Source organism: Corvus brachyrhynchos, unplaced genomic scaffold, assembly GCF_000691975.1.
Source record: "Corvus brachyrhynchos isolate BGI_N302 unplaced genomic scaffold, ASM69197v1 scaffold59, whole genome shotgun sequence".
NCBI classification, from domain to species: Eukaryota; Metazoa; Chordata; class Aves; order Passeriformes; family Corvidae; genus Corvus; species Corvus brachyrhynchos.
Genome location: NW_008246054.1, coordinates 2,340,605 through 2,363,188, shown reverse-complemented (window position 1 = coordinate 2,363,188; position 22,584 = coordinate 2,340,605). Strand labels below are relative to the sequence as shown.

At 43.0% G+C, this 22,584-nt stretch overlaps 2 protein-coding genes across 3 annotated transcripts in view; one reads left to right on the top strand and one right to left on the bottom strand.

Moving 5' to 3' along the window:
- Positions 1-15,825, top strand: part of CAMSAP1 (calmodulin regulated spectrin associated protein 1) — a 33,900-nt gene extending 18,075 nt beyond the window's left edge. The window contains exons 4-19 of one of the 2 annotated variants that reach the window (XM_017745536.1): positions 105-266; positions 890-970; positions 1,912-1,944; positions 5,218-5,359; positions 6,327-6,466; positions 6,567-6,663; positions 7,083-7,260; positions 7,862-7,956; positions 8,316-8,400; positions 8,768-11,204; positions 11,895-12,031; positions 12,121-12,329; positions 12,415-12,517; positions 12,855-12,970; positions 13,230-13,348; positions 13,634-15,825. In XM_017745536.1, coding sequence (XP_017601025.1) covers positions 105-266; positions 890-970; positions 1,912-1,944; positions 5,218-5,359; positions 6,327-6,466; positions 6,567-6,663; positions 7,083-7,260; positions 7,862-7,956; positions 8,316-8,400; positions 8,768-11,204; positions 11,895-12,031; positions 12,121-12,329; positions 12,415-12,517; positions 12,855-12,970; positions 13,230-13,348; positions 13,634-13,936 — 4,437 coding nt within the window. In that variant the 3' untranslated portion in view covers positions 13,937-15,825. The remainder of the gene's footprint in view (positions 1-104; positions 267-889; positions 971-1,911; positions 1,945-5,217; positions 5,360-6,326; positions 6,467-6,566; positions 6,664-7,082; positions 7,261-7,861; positions 7,957-8,315; positions 8,401-8,767; positions 11,205-11,894; positions 12,032-12,120; positions 12,330-12,414; positions 12,518-12,854; positions 12,971-13,229; positions 13,349-13,633) is intronic. The other variant, XM_017745537.1, reaches the window with a different exon arrangement.
- Positions 15,826-18,730: 2,905 nt separating this feature from the next.
- LOC108449470 (potassium channel subfamily T member 1-like) overlaps positions 18,731-22,584 on the bottom strand; it is an 8,720-nt gene continuing 4,866 nt past the window's right edge. Inside the window, exon 4 of the mRNA XM_017745538.1 lies at positions 18,731-19,376. Within this exon, the coding sequence (XP_017601027.1) occupies positions 19,284-19,376 (93 nt within the window). The 3' untranslated portion in view covers positions 18,731-19,283. The remainder of the gene's footprint in view (positions 19,377-22,584) is intronic.

Genomic DNA, 22,584 nt, shown 5'->3' with positions numbered 1-22,584 from the left:
TCTAGGTCGCTAACCTTAGGAATGTTTTATTTTAAATACAGTTAGAACATACCATTTTTTAAAAGGGATTTTATTTTCCAATACTCTTTGTTTTCTTCTTTCAGAGTTCTCATATGGCAATGATTGATGCTCTTATGATGGCCTACACTGTAGAAATGATCAGCATTGAAAAGGTGGTTGCCAGTGTCAAGCGTTTCTCTACGTTCAGTGCCTCAAAAGAACTGCCCTATGATTTGGAGGATGCCATGGTTTTCTGGATTAACAAGGTAAAACTTACTTTGGGAAAAGCATGCCTGTCTTTTCTTGTCACTTCTCAGATTTTTAAAAAGGTTCAGATGAGTATCTTCCTTCTTACTTGTGCATTTCTATCATCTCTACTTTTTGCAACTTGTTTTTCTCAGGCATGAATAAAGCTGGTAAATTTTGAAAGAAGGAAAGTAATCAGGAATTAAGTTAGGAAAAACTGTAAAAATTGGATTCTTTATTTTCAGACAAGTTACTTTGAGGTGGTTTTTTGGTTGGTGGGGTTTTTTTTAGGTGAAGCACTGTTCCATGTTAAATAACAGGATGGACTTAACTGTGGCTGGCTAGAACATTTAACAGAAAAACTGAAACTTTTCCAAGGGCAGCAGTTAAGTTACTGTAATTCTTTTGAGTGCCAAGAGTCCCATTCCAAAGAGAATGTGTCCTTGCAAACCCAGGATTCCCTAGTTGTGATTACAGCTACTGCTAATAGAGAGTTGGTCTAGAAAACTGCTGTACCATGTTTTTCTGTGAACTTCTTATGTTTGTAGCATGAATTGACCATTAAGTAACAGGAGGAAGAAGAACACTTGTGGAAACATATCCAGGTGTATTTTAATTCATTTTCTATGCTATGTCCTTTTAGGTGAACCTTAAAATGAGAGAGATAACAGAGAAGGAGATTAAATTAAAACAACAACTAATGGAAAGCCCAGGGCATCAGAAGGTAAAACAAATTTGTCTTCAGTTGTGATATTGTTGTGATATTGTGTGTGGATGATTAATGGATTTAAATATCAGTATTTTCTTTGTCAGAGAAATGTGAGGGCTCCAATCCTCAAAACTGAGATTTTCTGCATGCAGTTTGTTTTGTCTCTGTCATCAGTGCCCTTCCTTGCCTTTGAAGCCCACTGGTATCTTCTGACTTTACGTTTCAGTAGGATGAAAACAACTTGTTTCAACTTAAAATAACCTGTATCAACTGTATGTGGGTAAATATGGCTCAGCTTTCACAGCACAAAATATATGTTATATATTTTGAAAGCTCCTGGGGCATATTCTTTTTGCATGGATTATTTGTCCAATGTGTTTTTAGGGATTTATTCATGTTCTGTCCAGTAAAGGATTCTCTTGGCATTCAAATGTTATATGTGTGTGTTTGTAGTTTTTTCCAGCTTTTTCCCTTGAAATTATATCACAATGCACTAATATTGCAAAATATAGCACACTTTCATTTCTGGAGAATGTCACATAGGTCTTTCTGAAACAAAACCTTAAGATAAATTATAAATAACATATTCTTTCCTCAAATTGGCATTGGTGGGCAAGGGGCTCAAAGTGTGACATATGAATAAGGCACAGTTGTTTAATTTTCATGTTAGTGGCAGTGGTTTTTTATGTGCCTTTTATGGATAATAGTAACCTTCAGCAAAAATGAGCTGTTTAATTTACAAGCTGATGTGTGGTCTAAAGGATCCCTTGAACTATTTGACCCTATTGGCTTTTGGGTCTTATTTTAGTATCTTCAAATCTAAATTTCTAGGCTACAAGCCCTCTAAAATATGAAAGTGTTTATTGCTGAAGTGCATTTAAGTATTACTGCTTTTTAACTTGCATTGCTGATGTTCCTTTCCTGTTCCTACGTTCCTTTCCTTGCTTCCTGAGCAGTCTCCTTCCAAATGGTATTGGAAATTAGTACCTGTAAGTGAACTACTTTTACACCAGTTGTCATCCACAAAATCATGGCTTTTTAAACTTCCTCAGAGTGTTTGCTTCCATTCCAATGCTTCTCAGCTGCTCTTTGAAAAACACCTGTGTGAGCTTTTGGGTCATCAGGCTTTGTTTTCATGACACGCTTTTTGCATACTGTACAGCAGACAGCATACTCACTTTGCAGCATCTCAAAATTGCTTCCACACTGCAGGAGTGAGGGAGGTGGAGTAGCAGCAAAAAAAAAATAGAAAATTACCAGTTGAAATGGTTGCATTTGCTGGGTTTTGTTGTCAGTAGGAACTGATCACAGCGCTGAGGTGAGAGAAAAGCTGGGCGGCTTAAATGGCTGCCTAATCTTGGAATCCATAGTTAAGATACTCAGATGTTTGTGCTTAAATAATGCTCTTACGCTGCTCCTGCACCTGCTCTGGTGCAGATTTGTAAATCTGTCAGAGCCAGAGCACTGCTGTTCACTGAGGTGGGGTAGGAGATTTGCCAGGCCGGTTTGGATCCGGTGGGAGAGTTGCTGGGATTGCGTGCTCAGTTAAGGAGCCTGAGCTGGCGCAGTGGGAGGGAAGACAGTTCACACGTTGGAACAAAATGCTGCTTCTGCTTTGTGCTGAACTGTGAAATTGGAATAGCAATTCCACTATATTTTAAAAAATCCAACAAAACTGTGCTTCTAGTATGGAATCCTGCTTTTTTTTTTTGTCTGACTTTTCTGGGTATATTTCAACTGGCAGAGCCTTTCCTTTGTTCCTTTGCGTTCCTTAGCTTTGATACCCTTTCTCCTGCCCTTGCAGGAGCTGGTGTTACTCATTTTCTCTCTGGGAAGATGAGCTGTGTCTCAGTTGTTAATTCCAAAGGGCAGAGCACTTGGAAAAGGCAGGTGTGATCAGGCAGTTTCCCCATGATCACTCTGCCTTCCCACAGAGAGCTCAGGCCCACTGCAGCCTCCTAATCCTTTGTTTGTTTGAACCAAATCTGTAGGCTGCAGTAAAAACTTTAAATATCTGAAATTAAAGGAAGTAATAAACAAAGGTTGTCTCACTTCTAGCCCACCGAGATTTTAGTGGCTTACTGACAGATTTTGCAGTCTCCAAAGTTGTTGTCAGATTCTGTCAATTCTGTGCTTTTTTATTTTGTGATTTTTGGTTGGTTGGGGTTTTTTTTTCAATACAGAATTATCTCCATTTCAGTAGCACCATTTCTGCAATTATTGCATACAGATATCATTCATTGTATGCATGGGCAGGAGGGTTACAAACCACAACACTCAGCTTAGAAAAGAAGGAAGAATTCAGAATTTTCAGTATAAAAGACTGAATGGTTCAGAGAATAATATTTGAGCGAAAAATAAGGATTTAAATTAAGTCCATAAAACCCCTCTTTGATAAATTTGTGGGGTTTTTCACTAAAGCCAGAAGAAACAAGGAATTTTTACACATTTTAGTTCTTGATATTGACTGTTGTTGGTTTAAATTCCGTTTAAGCCTATTGGAAAAGAAATATTTGTATCTACTTTAACTACAGGAGGAATTAAAAGTTTAAAAAGAATTTCAGAAAGTGGTATTTTTTTAATATGCTTACTTTAAGTGGATAAATGCTGACCCTTTCAAGCTAACCAGTTCACCTTGTTATGCACACTTCTCTTACCAGACTTAATGAGCACATTTCCAGTGCATAATGGATGTTGCTGATGCCTTTGATTTGTTTCTTGTTTGAATAATCACCATCCTATATCTCACTATTTCTTTTTGTGTAAGCCTGATCTGATGCATGCCCTATCGCACTGCATGCTGGAACCAGTGGAATATGCTCGTGTGGTACAGTATGATTCCCATTCCATTACATCTTTGTGGAGTGCTCCAGGCTGGGGAAAAACCCAATTTGCACCTGGTAAAAGGACAGGAAAAATAGCATTAGCATGCAGAGATAGCTTTGAGTTCCTTGGGAAACTTAGCATAACATGTGCAAAACAAAGAAAAGAAACTGGTTCTCATTGCTCCAAGCGATGTTCATTGCTCGGAACAGATTTTTTCACAGCCTGTGCCATCCTGAATTGACACCTAGGAGTGTGTGTGTGTGTGTGTGTGTGTGTGTGTGTGTGTGTGTGTGTGTGTGTAGAGCTTTCCCAGGCTGGCTTGGGAAGTGTAGGATGCCATTGGTAAAACCCAGCTTTCCTCTGATGATTCAATATGTGACTGGTGTGTCTGCACAGCAGATGAGAGGTTCTGTTAAATGCCAGTGATATCAGTGCCCTGAAGTGTCCAAGGGGTGTTTTTCCAGCACTGCCAGGTGTCTCTGCCAGGCCCTGCAGTGCATTTTGCTTTTGCTTTCCCACCCGCTTTGCTGCTCAGTTTAGACACGGCCGCCCAGTGCAGTAGCGTGCGGATGCTCAGGAAACAGCAACCCTGGAACTTGCAAAACTTGCAAGTAGCAATGCCAAGATTTGTTCTTCAGCTGACTGGCTTTGGCAGCTCCAAACTCCCTGAGGGCTGCAGGGTGGTTTGCACCAGAGTTTGATTTTGATCTGTAGTAAATCAAGGAGAGTTTTGCTGGGGATGTCAAGGCCTCCTCCTCTCTGACTATTATGGAAAAGGCCATGTTTTTTTATTTTTGCACAATACTTGTCTTGCACACTGGCTGGCCAGATGTGCCATGTTCTGGTTCTCTCTGAGAGGACTTTGCTGTCTGTGGACACGACAGCAAATCTGTGGATGTGGGTAAAGTATGAGGGATCAGCAGCTCATCAGAATTATTTTTGCTGTGTTTTTGTTTTTCCCAAGCTTTAAATGTTTTCATGTAGCTATCCATGTCTCTTTCTTTGGATCTGCTGCATTGCTGCATCTGTTTGGAAGGATTTTGAGTTAAATTGATTATAATAAGTTAAAATGTGTGAACAAAGTGAGGAATCCAGCAGCACAGATTGCTCCTGGGCATGAGGAGACTGAATGGCAGATGAGCAACCTACTCTAGTGGAAGGTTCCCTGGCCGTGGCAGGGGGTTGGGTTAGATGATCTTTAAGGTCCCTTACAACCCAAACCATTCTAGGATTAAACAGGAAACATCACTTCCTTCAGAATTGGCTTCTACAAGGAGAAAAGCACAAGTTTGTCTGGTTTTGACTGGGGGCAGAATGCCAGAGAGGATCCACCGAAAAGAGTTTTCAATGCTTAACACAGATTCCTTTTTCTTTGCCTTTTTTTGGGTCTTTTTTGCCTCTTTAGCATCGTGTGAACCCTTGTTTTCTCTCGGTAGGTGCGTTACAGAAGAGACCACCTCTCCAGCAGGCAGTTACCCTACTTCCCTGTGCTGGAAGATCTGATGAAGGATGGTAGCGATGGTGCTGCTCTTCTAGCTGTGATTCACTATTATTGTCCAGAGCAAATGAAACTGGATGGTATGTAATAAAGGTTTTGAGGGGAAAAAAGGAATAAAAGGCTTCAGGCTTTGAAAGCTGAACTAGAAATACATTAAAAATTAAAAATGCAGCACATCTAATAGGTGGTGGACTATGGCAAGTTGGAGGCAGGTCACCTATGGAATCTGCATTTAAAAAATAATCTCTCTTCCATCTTTTTTTTTTTACTTACTGTATTTAGATGACTGTGCTCTGTGTATTATGAGCTACAAAAGAATCCTTTCTTTTCCAGCTTTAGCTATGTGGCTTTCTTGGCTGAAGTAACTGAGCTTGGTTTCAATACCATAAAAGAGGAGTACATGTCCACCACTGTTAGCTGATAATTCTCATGTTTTTCTTTAGGAGTACATAACTTGGCATTTTAAAATCTAGAGTTGAAAATAGTTTCTCTTAATCTGCAGAAACTATCACTCTTGAGCATTGCAAAACATGAGTTCTCTTTCCCAGAAAATGTTTTTCTTAATAAATCAATGTCCTTGTTGCATTAATTTCTGCAAATCAGCTTTTTGTATTGTTTTTTAAATTCTCAGATATGTTGTACCTTGCAGAGCTCCTCAATGTTTTCAGAAGGAACCAGCACTGTGAATCCTAGGAGTAACCCTTTATTATATGCAAATCAAGATGTCTGGTTTTAATTGCTTTTGTATTTTGTCATTATGTGTGTTCTCTGTAGCCTGTTTACCTTTTCTGTGGCTGTGATAGACAGAATCCCCTGTGGATTCAGAAAACGAATGCAGAATTGATACTGTTCTCTGTGGTTTCCTTCCTGCTTTTCCTGTCCCCTCTGGTATTGAGCAGGTAGAGAAATGTCACTGGTAGCCAGTAAATATCCAGTGCTGGTGTAGAGTCTGTGGAGTTCCTGTACTCAGTGTTTCTGTGAGGTGGGGGTGGAAGGGTGATCCCTTGGGACAGTGCCATAACTTACTCATCCCTCTCCCCTCCCCAGATATCTGTTTGAAGGAAGTGACATCAATTGCAGACAGCCTCTATAACATTCAGCTTTTGAGAGAATTCTCAAATGAGTACCTAAACAAATGCTTTTACCTCACCTTGGAGGACATGCTGTATGCTCCTTTGGTTTTAAAGGTAAGAAACATAACAGAGGATGTATTTTTCAGTAAAAAGTGGGTGAATCACGAGTGTTTTGTTAGTGTGAGGTGTAATTTTCCTTTTCTTTCTGTTTCAGCCTAATGTCATGGTGTTCATTGCAGAACTCTTCTGGTGGTTTGAGAATGTCAAACCAGACTTTGTACAACCAAGAGATATCCAGGAAATAAAGGATGGTAAGTTTGTAACCATGGATAGCTGACAGCATGTGTTTTAAAAAAAGCTTACATTGCAGTGAAACTATTGCCCAGTGGTGTTTCCTTGGAAGCTTTGTTTCTACCCAAAGTTTATTCTTGCTGGGGATCTTTGGAAGCAGTAAAGTAGAAGGAAAATTAGTCCTAGATCCACTTGAATTCTAATTATTTGAATGGGTAATTTTTGAACAGGTAATTTCCTCCTAAACCCACTAATTAATCATTAATTTATAACTTTCATTAAGCTCACCAGAAGATACATATTTTAAATTAAGACCAGTACTTCAGGTTTCACTGCAGTGTTGTGTCATGGTTTCCTCTGCAATCTGACAGCTTCCTGCTCTGTTCTGCCCTTTCCCTGGCCAGTGTGAGTTGTGTTAATGCTGTCCCTTTGTGCCCAGTCAAGGCAGTGATGCAGCAGAAGAGCAGCCGGCCCCCTGTCCCCATTTCCAACGCCACCAAGCGCAGTTTCCTGGCCACTCCTGCCAGCCCCAGCCCAGCAGAGCTGCAGCCCCCAGCCCAGCCAGCCCCTGAAGCCTGCAGTAGGTACTACCTGCACCCTGAGGAGCCTGACTACCTGTAAGTCAGTCTTCATATTGTTCCTCCTTCAGTTTATGCCTCTGTTTGGATAACCTGGGAATTTGTGCTGCTAGATGTTGTCATTTTGCTGCAACTGCAAGACCTTAGAGTACCTAAAGGGGCTCCAAGAGAGCTGGACAGGGACTTGCTTGGAGCAACCTGGTCTTGTGGAAGGTGTCCCTGTCCATGGCAGGGACTGGAACTGGATGGTCTTTAAGATCCCTTCCAACCCAAACCATTCTGGGATTCTGTGAAAACAAACTTAAAAGTGATCTGATGTGCAGGAAGGTTAATGACAAGAGTTTTCAGCTAACATAAGTTTCATGGTGAAATAAGTTATTTCAGCCTTTGAATTTACTATTTACATAAGCAACATCTTAGATCTGCTGTGTTTCGAAAATTAGTTGAATTCCAGGTAATAGGTTTGCTTTTGTATTGTTACATGTGAAAAACTTTTCTTTAAGGATCTTCTTAAAAATTAATGATATTATGTTTGAAAGAAGATGAGGGTGACTCACCAGTGTAACTTCACAATTCGATATTTTTTCTGATTATAGAAAAAAATTCTTTGTAGTAATGATTTTTTGCTTTTCTGAATTAGTGGCAAAGGAGGAAGCCCTGCCTTCAGCCCTTCCCATCCACTGCTCCCTTTGAGGCAAAAGCAACAAAAATCTTTACAGGGAGAAGACAGCCCTGGTGAGTTTGCCTTGAATTTGCCTTCCAGCAGGCAATGACTGTCAATGTTAACAGAATAAAGAATTGAAATATAAGTTCATTTCTAGAAATAATTTAAAATTGTATTAAACTGCAGTAACACAAGTGGGTGAGCATGTTGAGTTCGAAAAAATCTTAAAGATCTTTTAAGAAACTTAGTGGATTTTAATTTTTTTCAGGCTTTGACTGTGTCTCTCCAGTGGCAGCTGCAGCAAATCTGTTTTCTGCTGCCATCTGTTGGGGAAGGAGTTGGTTCTGTTTCTAGATTTGCTATTAAATGAGGTAAAAGTGCTGGTTTAAAGACCATTTCTAAACTGTTACCAATTTGAAAACCATTTCAGGCCATCGGCACCGTTCAAATTCTCTGACCCGCGTTGATGGGCAGCCACGAGGGGCAGTTCTGGCGTGGCCAGAGAGGAAACCCAGGTAAGGGAGACATTTATTTTTTTACAGCATTGCTTGAGGAAATGATACTGTGACAAATTTGATTGTGGTAATGTGGTATCACTGCCCTAGAACTGCACTGACAGTCGCTTAATTTTGTTTCCTCTTAATGTGCACTTTCAGAGCTGACTGATTTTAGATTTGCAATTGAAAATGCGTCAGATTTTCAGGAAGTGCTGTTGAAAATGGAAGTGTCAGAAGTTGCTGCTTGGTATTGCTGGTCACTTATGATACAGGATGCATTTTTAAAATAAAACAACAATTTTAGCTTTCTGTATCGTGGTCTTTATTTCAACAAATTGCACCTTGTTGTGCTTGAGTGTCAGTAGACTCTTCTTATCTCTTCTAGGCCTCTGTCTCAGCCAACACCGTTTGCTCTTCATCATTCTGCCAGTACTGATGTGGACCCTGGCTCTGGTGACAGCATTAGCCTGGCCAGATCCATCAGCAAGGACAGTCTTGCTTCCAACGTTGTCAATGTAACCCCCAAAAATCAGCCCCACCCTCCATCAGTGAAAGCTAATGGGAAGAGCTTGCTGAACAATGTAGAAATGGAGGATGAAGATGAAGAGCTTATTGCAATCATCAGATCTGAAGAAAGGCCAAACCGTGGTGACCCTGAGGTGCAGAATGCAGCAGCCAGGGTGCCCAGCATAGCGGCCACAGCGTGGTCTCCAAAAACAAACAGCGACCCTTCGGACAGCAAACCCGAGAGTTTTTACCTGGAGCCTTTAATGCCTGCAGTCCTGAAACCAGCCAAGGAAAAGCAGGTCATCAATAAAGAGGATGAGTGTGGGGAGGGGAAACAGAGGAGTTTTGTAACAAAGAGGTTAAATGAAGGACACTTGTCTTTGATCCGCAAGAAAGCAACGAGCAGTCATGGTGAGCATGACCTCAATAGGACTTTCACTCCCATTTCTAGCTCTGATTTCACTCCAGTTGCAGATCCCAGTACTGCAGATCCAGTGGCCCTGGGGGAAGCAGGTTTAGAAGCTTCCAGACCTTTGGCTAGTAGCAGTTTAGATCCTTCCTCTCAGGAGCTATCCACTGGAGGATTCTTTCTTCATGCTGCTAAACCTGATGATGAGGTAACAAGTAAAGTCAATGTGAGTTATGGGAAAGGTCTCGGCTTGCATGTTCAGGATACAACCTGGGCTATGGTGAGACAGGACTCGGAGTCGGATCTCTTGGACATGGAAGATGCTGACCAGGACTTGGTAGTCATAGACGACCATCCTATAGTCACGAAGTACATTGGTGAGGAAGAATCTGCCAAGCTGCAGGAGGATATGAAGGTGAAAGAACACGAGGACAAGGATGATGCCAGCGGCCGCTCCAGCCCCTGCCTGAGCACCATTTCCCAGGTGAGCAGCGTGTCCATGGCCAGCGGCAGCGTTCGCATGACCAGCTTTGCAGAGAGGAAGCTGCAGAGGCTCAACAGCTACGAGACCAAGTCCAGCACGAGCAGTTCCCAAAAAACCACCCCAGATGGGTCAGAAAGCTGCCCAGCACCGCTGACCACGTGGAAACAAAAGCGAGAGCAGAGCCCCAGCAGGCAGAACAAAGACAATGTTAATCTTTTAGCTTCTGAGCTGGTGCAGCTCCATATGCAGCTGGAAGAGAAACGCAGGGCGATAGAGGCTCAGAAGAAGAAGATGGAAGCCCTATCAGCAAGGCAGAGACTAAAATTGGGCAAGGCAGCTTTCCTGCACGTTGTTAAAAAAGGGAAATCTCCTGATGGTCCACAACCTATCAAACCAGAACATTTTGCAAAAGAATATTCTCGGCACAATGGGGAAGACTTAGATGAAGTTTCTTTGGGTTCCAAATCTGAGGAGTTTCTTGTGAAAGAGGAGGAGAGAGAAGAAATGCTGAATGATTCTCAAGAAGTAGCAAAAGTAAAAATGCAGGAAAGCCTTGCTTTTGCTGAGCAACACAAACCAAAAGACCCTGCTGCTATACATGATTTGGAAAAAAGTAAAATTATTTCTGTTGCCCTCCTAGAAGACAACGTGACTGAAGCGGATATAAATGAATGTGATCTTTCTATCGAAAAGCTGAATGAAACAATCAGCACCCTTCAGCAGGCCATCTTAAAGATTTCCCAGCAGCAGGAGCTGCTCATGAAATCTCCAACAGTGCCATCCCCAGGAACCAGAAGTAACTCTCAGGACCAAAAGGTGAAACCTTCGATTCATTTTGTCGAGCCCCTGTCTCCAACTGGAATGAACAGCCTGCGGAAACCGCCGCGGTTTGGCCAAGGAAGGACTCCCCGACCGGGAAGGCCATCGGAGCTGAAAGTCCCTAAGGACAGACAGCAGAATTCAGCACGTGTTAAAACCCCAACACCCAGCCTAGAAAACCTACCACACTTAAGACCTTTCCCACCCAATAGCTTGGCAAAGACACCCACAGAAATGGGACTGGAAAGCAGCCCTGATCATGGAAGTGGTTCCCAAGAGAAGTGTTTCTTTGATACCTATAGACTTCATGATGAGAGCAATCAAAGGGCACTCGTTCTCTCCACCTCCAAAGATGCAAATATTCTGTCTGAAATGAGCAAAGAGGTGAATAACAGCTTCAAGGAAGCAGGGTTGAATTCTTCCGATGCCTCAGGAAAAGAAAATGTCCCAGTGGATGAGCCCCTGAGAAGCAAGGCTAATCTCATTGAAGTAGATTTGTCTGACTTAAAAGCTCCAGATGAGGGAGAGCTTGAAAACCAGGATAGCTCCACGGATATGATTAGTGAAGGTGATCAGAAGTCTGGTGTGGGTTTTTTCTTCAAGGTAAATGTGTTACCTTTCTGTCTTTGGTTCCTGTTACACACTCACCCAGCATTAGACCTGGTGTTGCCCAGTCTCCTGATGGAGCACAGCACTCATTGGTTCTAATATTTGGATATGAAAAAGCTGCATTGGAAAACAATTGCTTTTGGAAAAAGGGAGAGAACTGCTCTCAGAACATTTAGTATCTTTAATTTGTGCTTAGCAATGATTTTTGTCAATACCTCAAATGTGCTGACATGATGATACTTTCTCTTTTCATTTCTCTTTCAAGCAGGTCAAACCAGGCTGTCTCAATCTCGGTGAATTTAATTTTGGGGTTTTTTTGTAGTGTGATTAATTTTGACTGATTGTCATTGCACTGGGATTATTTGTGGTGTCCATCCTGGCCCACATCATAGTTGCATTGTACTTGGCAGGTCTAGAAGGTTTTGTGATGATTAAAGATACCTAAAAACAAGTCAGAGTAAGATGAACCCCTTTTTTTCTCCTCACAGACCTAAGGGAACACTAAAAACTATGGTACAATTTTTTCTTGATCAACAAGAAGTTTTGATTTACACTCCAATGTAAAGATTTCCAAAAGTAATCATTTTTCTTCAAATTTTCCTGGAATCCTCTTCAGTGTTGTGATGTCCAGCTGAATACATTATCCTCTATTCTTTAACACTCTCCATCCCTTTGGTGTTGCAGGATGAACAGAAGGCAGAAGATGAGCTGGCCAAAAAACGCGCGGCGTTCCTTCTGAAACAGCAGCGCAAGGCCGAGGAGGCTCGGCTGCGGAAGCAGCAGCTGGAGGCTGAGGTGGAACAAAAAAGGGATGAAGCTCGGTAATGATGCCCAGAAAAGAATTTCTCTTTATTTTAAGGTGAGGAAGTTGTTCCGTGCTGAATGCACTGTTCTTGTGTTCGCTTGTCAGCCGCAAAGCTGAGGAGGACCGGATACGGAAAGAAGAGGAGAAGGCTCGGCGAGAACTCATCAAGCAGGAATATCTAAGGAAAAAACAGCAGCAAATTTTGGAGGAGCAAGGGCTTGGGAAGCCCAAATCCAAGCCCAAAAAACCCAGGCCTAAGTCGGTCCATCGTGAGGAATCTTACAGTGATTCGGGGACGAAGTGTTCTTCCACACGTAAGAATCTGGATTTGTTTGCTCTCACTGCTCTGCCAATCTGCTGTAACCAAATGTGCTTGACATTTTCTCTCCTGTTTTGTAGCTGATAATTTGAGCAGTGCTCAGTCTGGTTCCAGTCTGTCTTTGGCCTCAGCAGCAACAACTGAGCCTGAAAGTGTTCACTCTGGTGGCACTCCCTCGCAGAGGTACAGCCAGCTTCCCTTGGGTTTCTCTGTGCTGGGGGATGAAATAGTGTTGGGCTCCAGTGCTGTTTGCTTCACCTCACTGGCACAATGAGAATTGCTGAATTCATCTGGTCTACGTGGCTGCCAACTGCAGTGTTCTGTACAAACATGTGATTTGTTTTGTTTTCTCCCAGAGGAGTCAGAGTTTTGCTTTAATTTCTAGCAAGGAGAATCTGACTGTTCTGGGGAGGATAAGGGAGAATAGTCTGTTCCATTCAGGGACAGCAGCATTTCTGTGAGATTACAGGGCCAAACCCCAAAATCTTGGCATATAATTTTTTATTTATTTCCCTCCCAGAGTTGAATCAATGGAGTCCTTGCCCATTCTGAGCAGAAATCCCAGCAGAAACACAGAGAGAGACTGGGAGAACGCTTCCACAGCATCTTCTATTGCTTCAGTGGCAGAATACACAGGTGCCTGCTTTGTTTTAGTTTAGCTTGGTTTTGTTTCATTTGTTTTATTCATTTATTATGAATACCAGGTCAGGAAAACCTGTGGTGTGTTTGATGTTATTTTTGAGAAGCTGTCAGGTGTATTTTGTTCTGTTTAATACCTCTAAAAGTAAGTCATTCTAAAAAAATAATGGGGTTTTTTTATTTTTTTCACTTTGAATGAAAATCTTTATGTTCATAAATGTAAGGCAGATAATTGTGACTTACTTATCTTCCTTAGGTCCAAAATTATTTAAGGAACCCAGCAGCAAATCCAACAAGCCTATTATTCACAATGCTATATCTCACTGCTGTCTTGCTGGAAAAGTGAATGAACCACATAAGAATTCAATATTAGAGGTAAACATTAAAATCATTAATGCACTCTCAATCAGATGGCTCTGTAATGCTGATTTCATAATCTCACTGATGTGTGAATTCCATTTCCTAAAATGTGGCTGTACTGAGGATTTTTTGCTTCCCGCGTGGAAAACACGATCCTGTATTTAGAGTTCTGCTTGGAGGTTTATGAAAGGACTGAGAATCGTAATTACTGACCTAGTGTTAAAAAACCAATTATTCAGCTTAAAGCTTGGCACAATTCTCCCTGTGAACCACCCCTGGACCTGTTTGTTTTTGCTGCAGGAGCTGGAGAAATGTGATGCCAACCACTACATCATCTTGTTCCGCGACGCCGGCTGCCAGTTCCGAGCACTTTACTGCTACTACCCCGACACGGAGGAGATCTACAAGCTGACTGGAACAGGGCCAAAGAGCATCACCAAGAAAATGATTGATAAACTCTATAAGTACAGCTCGGACAGAAAACAGTTTAACGTGATCCCGGCCAAAACCATGTCCGTGAGCGTGGATGCCCTCACCATCCATAACCACTTGTGGCAAGCCAAGCGACCCGCGGTGCCAAAGAAGAGCCAGACTCGGAAATGACACCCAGCTCCTGGGGAGAAGGTTGGCTCACTGGGATTGCATTGAAAGAAGACATGTTTACCATTTTCCTCCAGTTTGGTATGAAATGTGCAGAACCATAGACGTTTTTTAAGAAGCTTTGGAACAGAGAACCGTGGATGCAAGTTCTGGAGGATGAAGGAACATTGCCAGTGTTTTTTATGAATGATCAATCTGCTGTTACACCCAATGCTAACTACTGTGGCTTTCAGCTGACGAGGGACTGTGCATGTAGCAAGATCTTGAACAAGTGGATTTCCTTTTACTTGAAGCTTTTCATCGGTACAAATTGGGAATAATTTAATTCTCTTTCCTCTCCACCTTATTCCCTCCTTTTTCCTGGCATTCTTAAAAGTTGGCAAGCTCCGAACTTGGGTAGAAGGATTGAACAGATCTGGGGTGAAGTGCTTTGGGTTTGGTTTGGTTTTTTTAAACAGTCTTTAGGGAAATCTTCCTTTCAGACCTTTTTGAGGAACTGTTGAATACATCCAGTTGTTGTACTGTATCTACTGCCAACATAAGTCCAGCTCTCAGATTTCTGAAAAAAGCCCCAACTTGTGCTGCTCAGAACAGAGTTTACTTGCAGGATCTGTGTAGGATAAGCATTGCAAGGATTGCAAAAGCCAGTCTTTTTCTAAAAAAAAAAAAAGTTGTTCACAAACGTAAAGATCTCTGGAATACAATCATGAAGAGGCATAACAGGTGCTACTAGCTGGAATGTGCCTGACTGAAACTTAAGGCAAGCTGAATGGAGCCCAGTGATTACTGATTTCAGTTTCAGGTCGTGTCCTAAAGATTTGTTTGCTTTAATAAAGGTGGATGCTGGTAGGTATAGAACATTTCCACTCTGAGCACGCTACTCCTGTATGATGGTGCACTTAATGATCACAGATTTTAATGTTTTTATTACATCATGAAATGTAATTCTACTTTCTTTGTCCTGTCTTTATTCTGAATGAGCAGCATGCTCTACAATGAAGAGTGTGTTATGTTTTTTATTTTGGGTGATATATTAATATATATTGATTTGTTTTTCTCATTTGAAAGCAATTTTTAAACAGAGACATTTGCATTTGTTTCAAAAGCCCAAATAAGTCGAATGGCTTGGATTTCTTTTCATGTTGAAATATTAAATCTTGAGTTATGACCTTAAAAGTCTTTGTGTTTCAGCAGATTAAATTTTTGTCTGTGGTAACAGGGTATATTTGCAGTTCCTTTTTTTTTTTTTTTTTTTTAATTTTATTTTTAACCACTCCCATGTCTCCTTCTTGGCCCCAGCTGGTTCCTGAGTAGGTTTCTGTAGCTATATTCTAATTTAATCTGCTAACGAGCTCCTGCTCCGTGGGTTTGACACTTAATACCTGCAGCTCCTGTAGGTTCTGACTTGGGTTTGCACATGTTTACTTTTCTTTGAAGTGTTACTTGAATTTGTGTCTCTCGAGTGCAGAAGGCCCTGCCCCATCCTCGAGAGGAACTGAGCTCTGAACTCCAGTGTAATTATTGCCCTTGGAGATGATGGAAGGTACAGAGAGTTCTTGTACATAGGGGGAATTAGGGGATGGGATAAAGTACTGGGTACGTAGAGCAAAGTGAAGGTCTTCCAGTGCAGTCTCTCCATGTTTTTCCTCTCCCAGGACTCCCTGACTAGGCTGCTGCAACTTTGTAAATTATGTTAGATAGTTTGCTGCTTGTATATAATTAAAGGCTTTATGGTTTCTAAAGTGCTAAGTATTAAACACCGTCATGAGTGTAACTTTTGTTACCATGCTTTTCATGCTTGTGCTTTATTTCTCACTGTTTGATATTATAAACCATATTTATTTTATGAAACACTGAAATTTAATAAAAACCATTAACTGATTTCCTTTTTATTTCATGTGTACTTTTGTTGGTGTGACACTTCATCCCCTCCAAGAACTAATACACTTTAAAGATGTGCTGTTCTCTTGAGTAAAGCTTCACCTGCGAGGAGCTGCAATAACTTTGTGACAAGAGCTTGTTTCTCTTGACTACAGGGGGCAAGAATGGGACCAAAAAGCTCTCAGAAAATTGGGAAATAGTTTAAGGATTTATTTCATCAGACTCTTGAATCTGTCTGCTGGGGCTCCTTTGATCTGTGTAGACCCCCAGTGACAGAATTTTGGTAATTTTCTAGTCAGCATTGGGGTTTGGGTTAAATTAATGGAATTCTGAATACAGAGGATTTCTGACTGTGCTTTTAGTGACCTCATGCTTAACCCTTCACTCCCAAGGACTGAAAATCCTGATGTGTAGCACTCATAAGGTGATCTGGACCCTTTTTAGTCACCTCTAAAAATCACTGCTTAGAAAATGGGAATTTATGGACACCTGAAATCAGTGAAATGTGTGGGAATCAGCTGTTTCCTCAGTCCCAGGGGCTCTGATCCCATGGCTGGGGGCTGCCTGCAGGTAAATGGAATCAATTTGGCAACCTGCAGCTTAAGCTGCTGGTTTGGGTTGGTTTTCTCCAGGATTAGTTGGAGCCAGGGTTGTTCCCTCTGTCCAAACAAGCAGATCTGGGTAAAAACACCCCCAGCTGCTCCCAGAGGCTCTGGCTGTGCTTCCTGGGAGGAGGAGGAGAAAGTGGGAGCTCTGTCTGTGACCTCTTTCTGTTTCTTACTAACAAATCCAATAATGTGCATCTTTAAAGTGATTTTAAGTGCAATTTCTTTTTCTCAAGCTCTGTCCATCAGTCTCTGTGTTCCATGTGCTGTTTGCATCTGTACTTGGTGTGGTTTTGTCTCATTTTCATCCTGCTCTCAGGGTGGGGAGAGTTCCAGCAAAAATAGTCTGAGTTTGGAAAATACGAATTTCCTTTGAAAGCCTTCACCTACACTGGAAGGGCTGAGTGTAAAGAAAATGAAGCTGATTTTTGTCCCCACTGCACTGGGGAGTTGAGTGTAGAAATCTCTGGAATTTCTCTTCCCAGGGGTTTGGAGCTGTACTTTAAACTAAAAGTGACAGGAATGAGTTCTCAGGACTTGAATTTTCCATTTCTTTTGCTTTTCCCCCCATAAATCCCCAGAACAGGCGACTGGAGCAGTGTCAGAGCACCCCAAACCCCCCCACTTTATGTTTTATTTAATTTATTAATTAAATATAACAACGAATGAGGTGTCTCCTGTTCACTCTGAGCTGACTGTCCTGGGAATTTGGTCCCTGCTGCTCCCACCTCTGGAATGGAGCTGTCCCTATGGATGTGTGCTAAGCTGTTATCCGTGCTCTGCTTATCCAATTAAGTGGCTTGCAGTTAATTAGGGGGTTAAATGTAATTACTTTTCAGCAGATGAAGGAGAGGCAGGTGCCTGAGGGGGGTGGTTGAGGGCAGGGTCTGATTTTGACAGTGGGTTTGGGGGTCAGGACGTGCCAAACATCCTTGGGATGAGGCTGTGCTGGGATTCTCCAAGGACATCACTCCAGAAAGAAGATCTGGGGAGATTTGGTACCATTTTTGCTGCTGCTCCTGTGCAGAACTGAAGAAATCTGGGGAGTATTTTGGGGGTTGGGTTCTCTGGCTGCTTCACATAAATGAAACTTCATATAAGAATTCTTCAGGCCAGTTCAAAATTGGAATATTCATATGGCCCACTAAAATGAAGTGTATTTTCCACAGTGCATTGAAAATTTTACAATTAATTCCAGGTCACCACTCAGACATTGGACTTCCCTTACCATTTGTAAGTAAAAAATAATTGGTTTTTTTGAAAATTTTATTATTCTACACACAAAATATTTCCCTGAGCTTTCTGTTGCAGGTTTGTTGAGGCTTGGTTTGGTCTTAGAGGGTTTGAAGATCTCAAGCTTCCAGTGGGGCTATGAAAAGGTGGATTTTTACTCTTCTGCTCCAAGTGGTAAGTTCAGCTCTTCTTTGAAGAAAAATAACCCAAATTTTTAAGGAAAATGCCATTCCAGAACTGGAATTTTATGTCCCTTCCTTCCCCAGCCTGGCCCTCCAAGTGCTGAGCACGGGCACGTTCCTCTTGTGAAGATTACAGGGTGGATTGAATTTGCTTGTCTGTGCTAAATATAAATTCACTTTTATCTTGGTGCTGAAATCCTGTCACAGTTTTCTCATCCATCCCTCTGAACTTGTTCAGAAATAATGTATTTATTGCAGTGGGGGAAAAAATAACCTCTTAAACTGATGTGTGCAGCAGGGATGATGAAATATTCAATATCCAGCATTTGTTAAAATTCAAATGAGGCACTTGGAAGAATGGTTGGAAGCCCATAAACCTCCCCAAATTACCGTGGCATTACCTGGAAATCCCAGCAAAGGAAAACCTCTTTCTTTTGACTCTGTCTTCCAGGGGATAACTATAAATTTACAGCAAAATAAAAAATCCTTCCCGGATTTGGTTTCCTTTTTGTTTCCCAGCCACACCAACCCCGTTATTTTTCATGTATATTTTAGTGCTCTGGATATCTTTTCTCTGCTGCAAGGAGTTGGCAGTGTTAGAAGCTGATTTTTCTCAACTGGGGCAAAGATTTAAACGAATTTTGGTTCATTTTGCAGTGTTATTTCCTCTTCTTTTCTGCATCTGCTGCTGTGGAAGGTGGAACAAGAGGAAAAGGTGAAGAATCCACTGCTGGGAAGTGCTGAAATCCACTTGCACAGAGCATTAGATCCTGTTCTGCAGCCTTGGAAGGGTTTTCATATAGTGAGAGCTGCTCGTGGTGGTGATAAAATTACCTTATTTTGGGTGTAATCATTGCAACTTGCATGTCCTGGAAAATCAGAGGATTTTGTTCTCCATGTACAGATTTGTCTGGCTTAAAGCCAATAATTAAAAAGTAATTTAGCAGGGACTTGGCTTCCTGCTGGCCTTTTACTTCTAGTTTCCTCATGTGTGTGTTCATCCCAGAGTTATCTTCCCTATTTAAGGGATATTTTTGTGTCCTTCTGTACGATTTTAAATAAACAGATTTTTACAGTATTTGCTTAAAATGCTTAATAAAAACAACCTCTGCTTACCAGCATTTGATCTCCAAGTTACAACATCTACAATGCTCTAGAAATGTTGGGATTTTTCCTGAAAATCTTGGAAACTTTGGAGCCAGTGACAAATTTTGACATGAAGAACATGTACTGAATCCTAGCTAAAACATCAGTTTAAGAAAAAAAACCCCTTAAATACCCACAAAATTTAATGCATTCATTAAATCATAGAAAGTAGGATTAAATGAGTAAATCAAATGACCTTTAAAAGCTCCCATACCCCACCAGGCCCTTTGTGCATCCAGGCACAAAGAGTTTGAAAAGTTGAAGCTAAAAAATAAAGTTGGGAAGAGCTGCCTTGAGCCTCGGCTAAAGCCTCATCTTTCCATGGACTTTAAAACAGACTCCCAGGAAAAAAGAAAAATCAGACAGCAGTGTCTCCTGTTGCTGCATGCAGCTCTTTTATTTTCATTTATCTTTACAGAAATGTGAAGCATCTTCACAAGAATTGTACAAAACCCTCTCCCCTTGGCTGGCTGCATCCCAGCAGAGCAGCTCCCGGAATTCGGTCTCCGAGAGGAAAGACGGGAGGTGCTGTTGCTGATAAAAATCCATGCAGGAGCTGAGCTTGGAATAAAAAGGTCCTGTTCTATAGAGATTAAATAAAAAGGGGTATAACAGGAAATAAATATACTCATAACATTGGTTTGAGTAGTTGAGTTTAATGCAGACTATATGGATTCGGTCCATATTGAGCGTATCAAACTGTTAGTGGACACGGAACATGCACCGGAGCCGTTGCTGGAAAACCCCAAAATATCCCAGCTGTCCTCGTTTCTGCATCCCCCAGGGCCTGCCAGGTCTCTGCATTGGAACACAACTATTTCCTCCAGAAAATGGGATTTTTCCATGGTTGGGAGCAACAGCCATTCTCCTCTTGCCATGGAAGCTCCTTGTGCCCCTCTCCCCGTGGGCCCTTTCAGCGGCAGGAACAACTCTTTGTCGCTGCATCGACGTTGGCAGGACCATTAGAAAAATAAACTGCTTTTGTTTTTACATTAGTATTGTAACTGAGGCTAAGGAATTAGAAAAATGAACCCTTGGGTCTCAGACTTGCATTGCCCACAGGTGAGTATTTACAGGGTTTTCCCCATCCCCTGGGAAGGACGGCTGGAAATTTACACCAGAGCAGGAATACCGAGGGTTTGTACACGGAGCTTCCGCTTCAAATGCGGGGATTTATACACTGAACAAACAGAAGCATCGTCAAAGTACAGGACTATTGAGGGCTTTTTGATAGGATCACAAACCACACAGAGGCTTCAGTCCTTTTGGCGTGTGGTTTCCTCTTGGGATCATTTTCTCCCTGGGATTAGGGGCAGAAGGAACTGTGCGTGCCCACCGAGGAAGGAGGGACCCAACACCACGGCCAGTGGAGCCTCTGGAACATGGACCCTGGATTTGGCCACGTGGCTGACCTGGCTGCTCAGGGCTGGGGGGTGAAATTTTAAGTAATTTAAGGGTTTTCAAAAGAAATTTAATTTTCTTGCCAGGGGAAGGTTGAGCTGAGGAGCTGCACTCACTTCCTTATGCTCGTACACACAGCTCACAGCCAAACAAACAAAAAATCATAAAAAGTGTATGTTCTCAGTAAATACACGCAACTAATCACACCTTTTGTTGAAGTTGGGGTCTGGGCTTTTGTTTGTTTGCTGGTTTGGTTTTTTTTTGTTAACCTGTACCACTGCTTTGTTCCACTCTCCCTTGAAAGCAAAGTGGGGTTTGGAAAATGATCCATCTGAAATGCAGACACTTACACAGAGCCCACATGTCCTTTTGTACTTCAACCACACCCACTTTTTAACCTCCAACTTCTTTTTGCCATTTGAAATGACAGATTTGATGTGTGAAGCTACAAACAGAAATAAATAAAACATGGGCCTGCCTTAACCAAACAGATACAAAATTAAGCATTAAAAATCCATCAAAACAACCCTAAAAAGCTTTAAAGACAGTTCTGTTTGTGCCCTCAGCTCAGTGGGGCGGGAGGAGTGCACTCATTGCTTTTACCTGTGGTACCTCCCCAAGCCTGGGATGTGCCACCACTCAGGGTCTCCTGCCTGGCACTTCAGGAAAAAACAACAATAAAAAAAAATTAAAGATGGACCCCAAACCTCATCCAGGCACAGCAGGGCTCTCTCAACACCTTCAAGCCTTGGCATAGATACCCTGGGCATCTCCAAGTCTCCCTCAGGGCCACGGGCAGGATGGGCAGTACATCCCCATAGGCTGGGGCATCTCCCCAGCTGTTTAAAACTCATTTTAAACAGGTTTTGGCTTGTTTTCTTTTTTTTCTTTGTAAACATTGATTGGGGGTGTCATGGGGAGCAAATAGTGAATGTTAATGGCAATAAAACCATTCAGCTGGCAGCGAGAGCAGGAAGCTGATGGATTTCATGGCCATGTTGTGCTTTACAAGTTCCTTGCTAAAAAAAAAAAAAATCACATTGGAATTGTAAGATATGAACACAAGAGTATATCAAGTTAACAACTCAGTTATTCACTTGGCAGTCAAATAAACCCTTTCCACATCGACGTTGTAGAATGTGCAAAAGTAGATGGAAAACACATCTGGTGTTTGTGGCAGCGCCAGGTCCCTGTGGGGCCGGGGGGACCTTCATGCCCCTCTGCTGCAGGGGAAGCCATGGGCACAGGGGGGACAGAGCCCAGCAGGGCTGGCTGGGGCTGCCAGGGGGCCGGGGGGGACGGGGGGACAGGCAGAACCCGCTGCCTTAACGGTGTGACCGACCCGTGACCGCGGGGAGGGGAAGGACAGCAGGCCATGGCCAGGACAGAGCCCAGACTGCCCCTGGCCGGAGGGGAAAGGGCCGAGTGGAGACACCAAACCACCACATCCAAGGGTGTGTGGCCCTGGCCAGCCCAGCCCATCCAACCCCAGGACTGAGATCCCCGAATCCCCCAGGCAGCTCAGCTCCAGCAGCAGCAAGGGGGGACACAAACCCAGGGGCTCAGAGGCACTGCCACAGGGGTGGCCGGGCTTTCAGCCCCCTGGGCTTGGCGTGTTTTGGTTTGTGAGATGCCACGAGGCTCTGGGAGCAGAGCAGCCCCTGCCATGGCACCGTGGGGGCTGCACCACCGTGTCCCATCCACCCCGACTGTCCCACGGCCACCTGAGGGTCCTTTCCCAGTGCCTGGCGCAGCTCCGGGTGCGGACACCCGGAACAGGAACCCAGCAGAGGATGAAGAACATGAGTTGGGTGAAAGAGCAGAAGTTTGGGTACCCTGGGGGACACCTGGTGAAGGAGGAGGAGGAAGAGGAGCAGGGTTTCGGTGCAGTTTTACTCTCGCCTTGACCAGCCCCATAAATGCAACCAACCTGCACCATCCGGGGCGGTATCAAACACAGCCCTGCTCCCCCAGGGCCATCGGCGTCTGGGCTCCGCCACGTCCCACCAGCACCAGTGAAGACTTTCTCACTAGTTGCGGTATCGGTATAAAAAGTTAAAATCCGCGGGGCGCACGGCCACCGGCTGCGGGTGTGTCCGGCTGTGCCGCCCCTCCCGGGGCTCCGGGCATCCCTCCCGCGGCGCAGAGCCAGGCTGGGCATCGCCTTTCTCCGGGGCACCGCGGGCAGGCGCCGCCTTTCCCT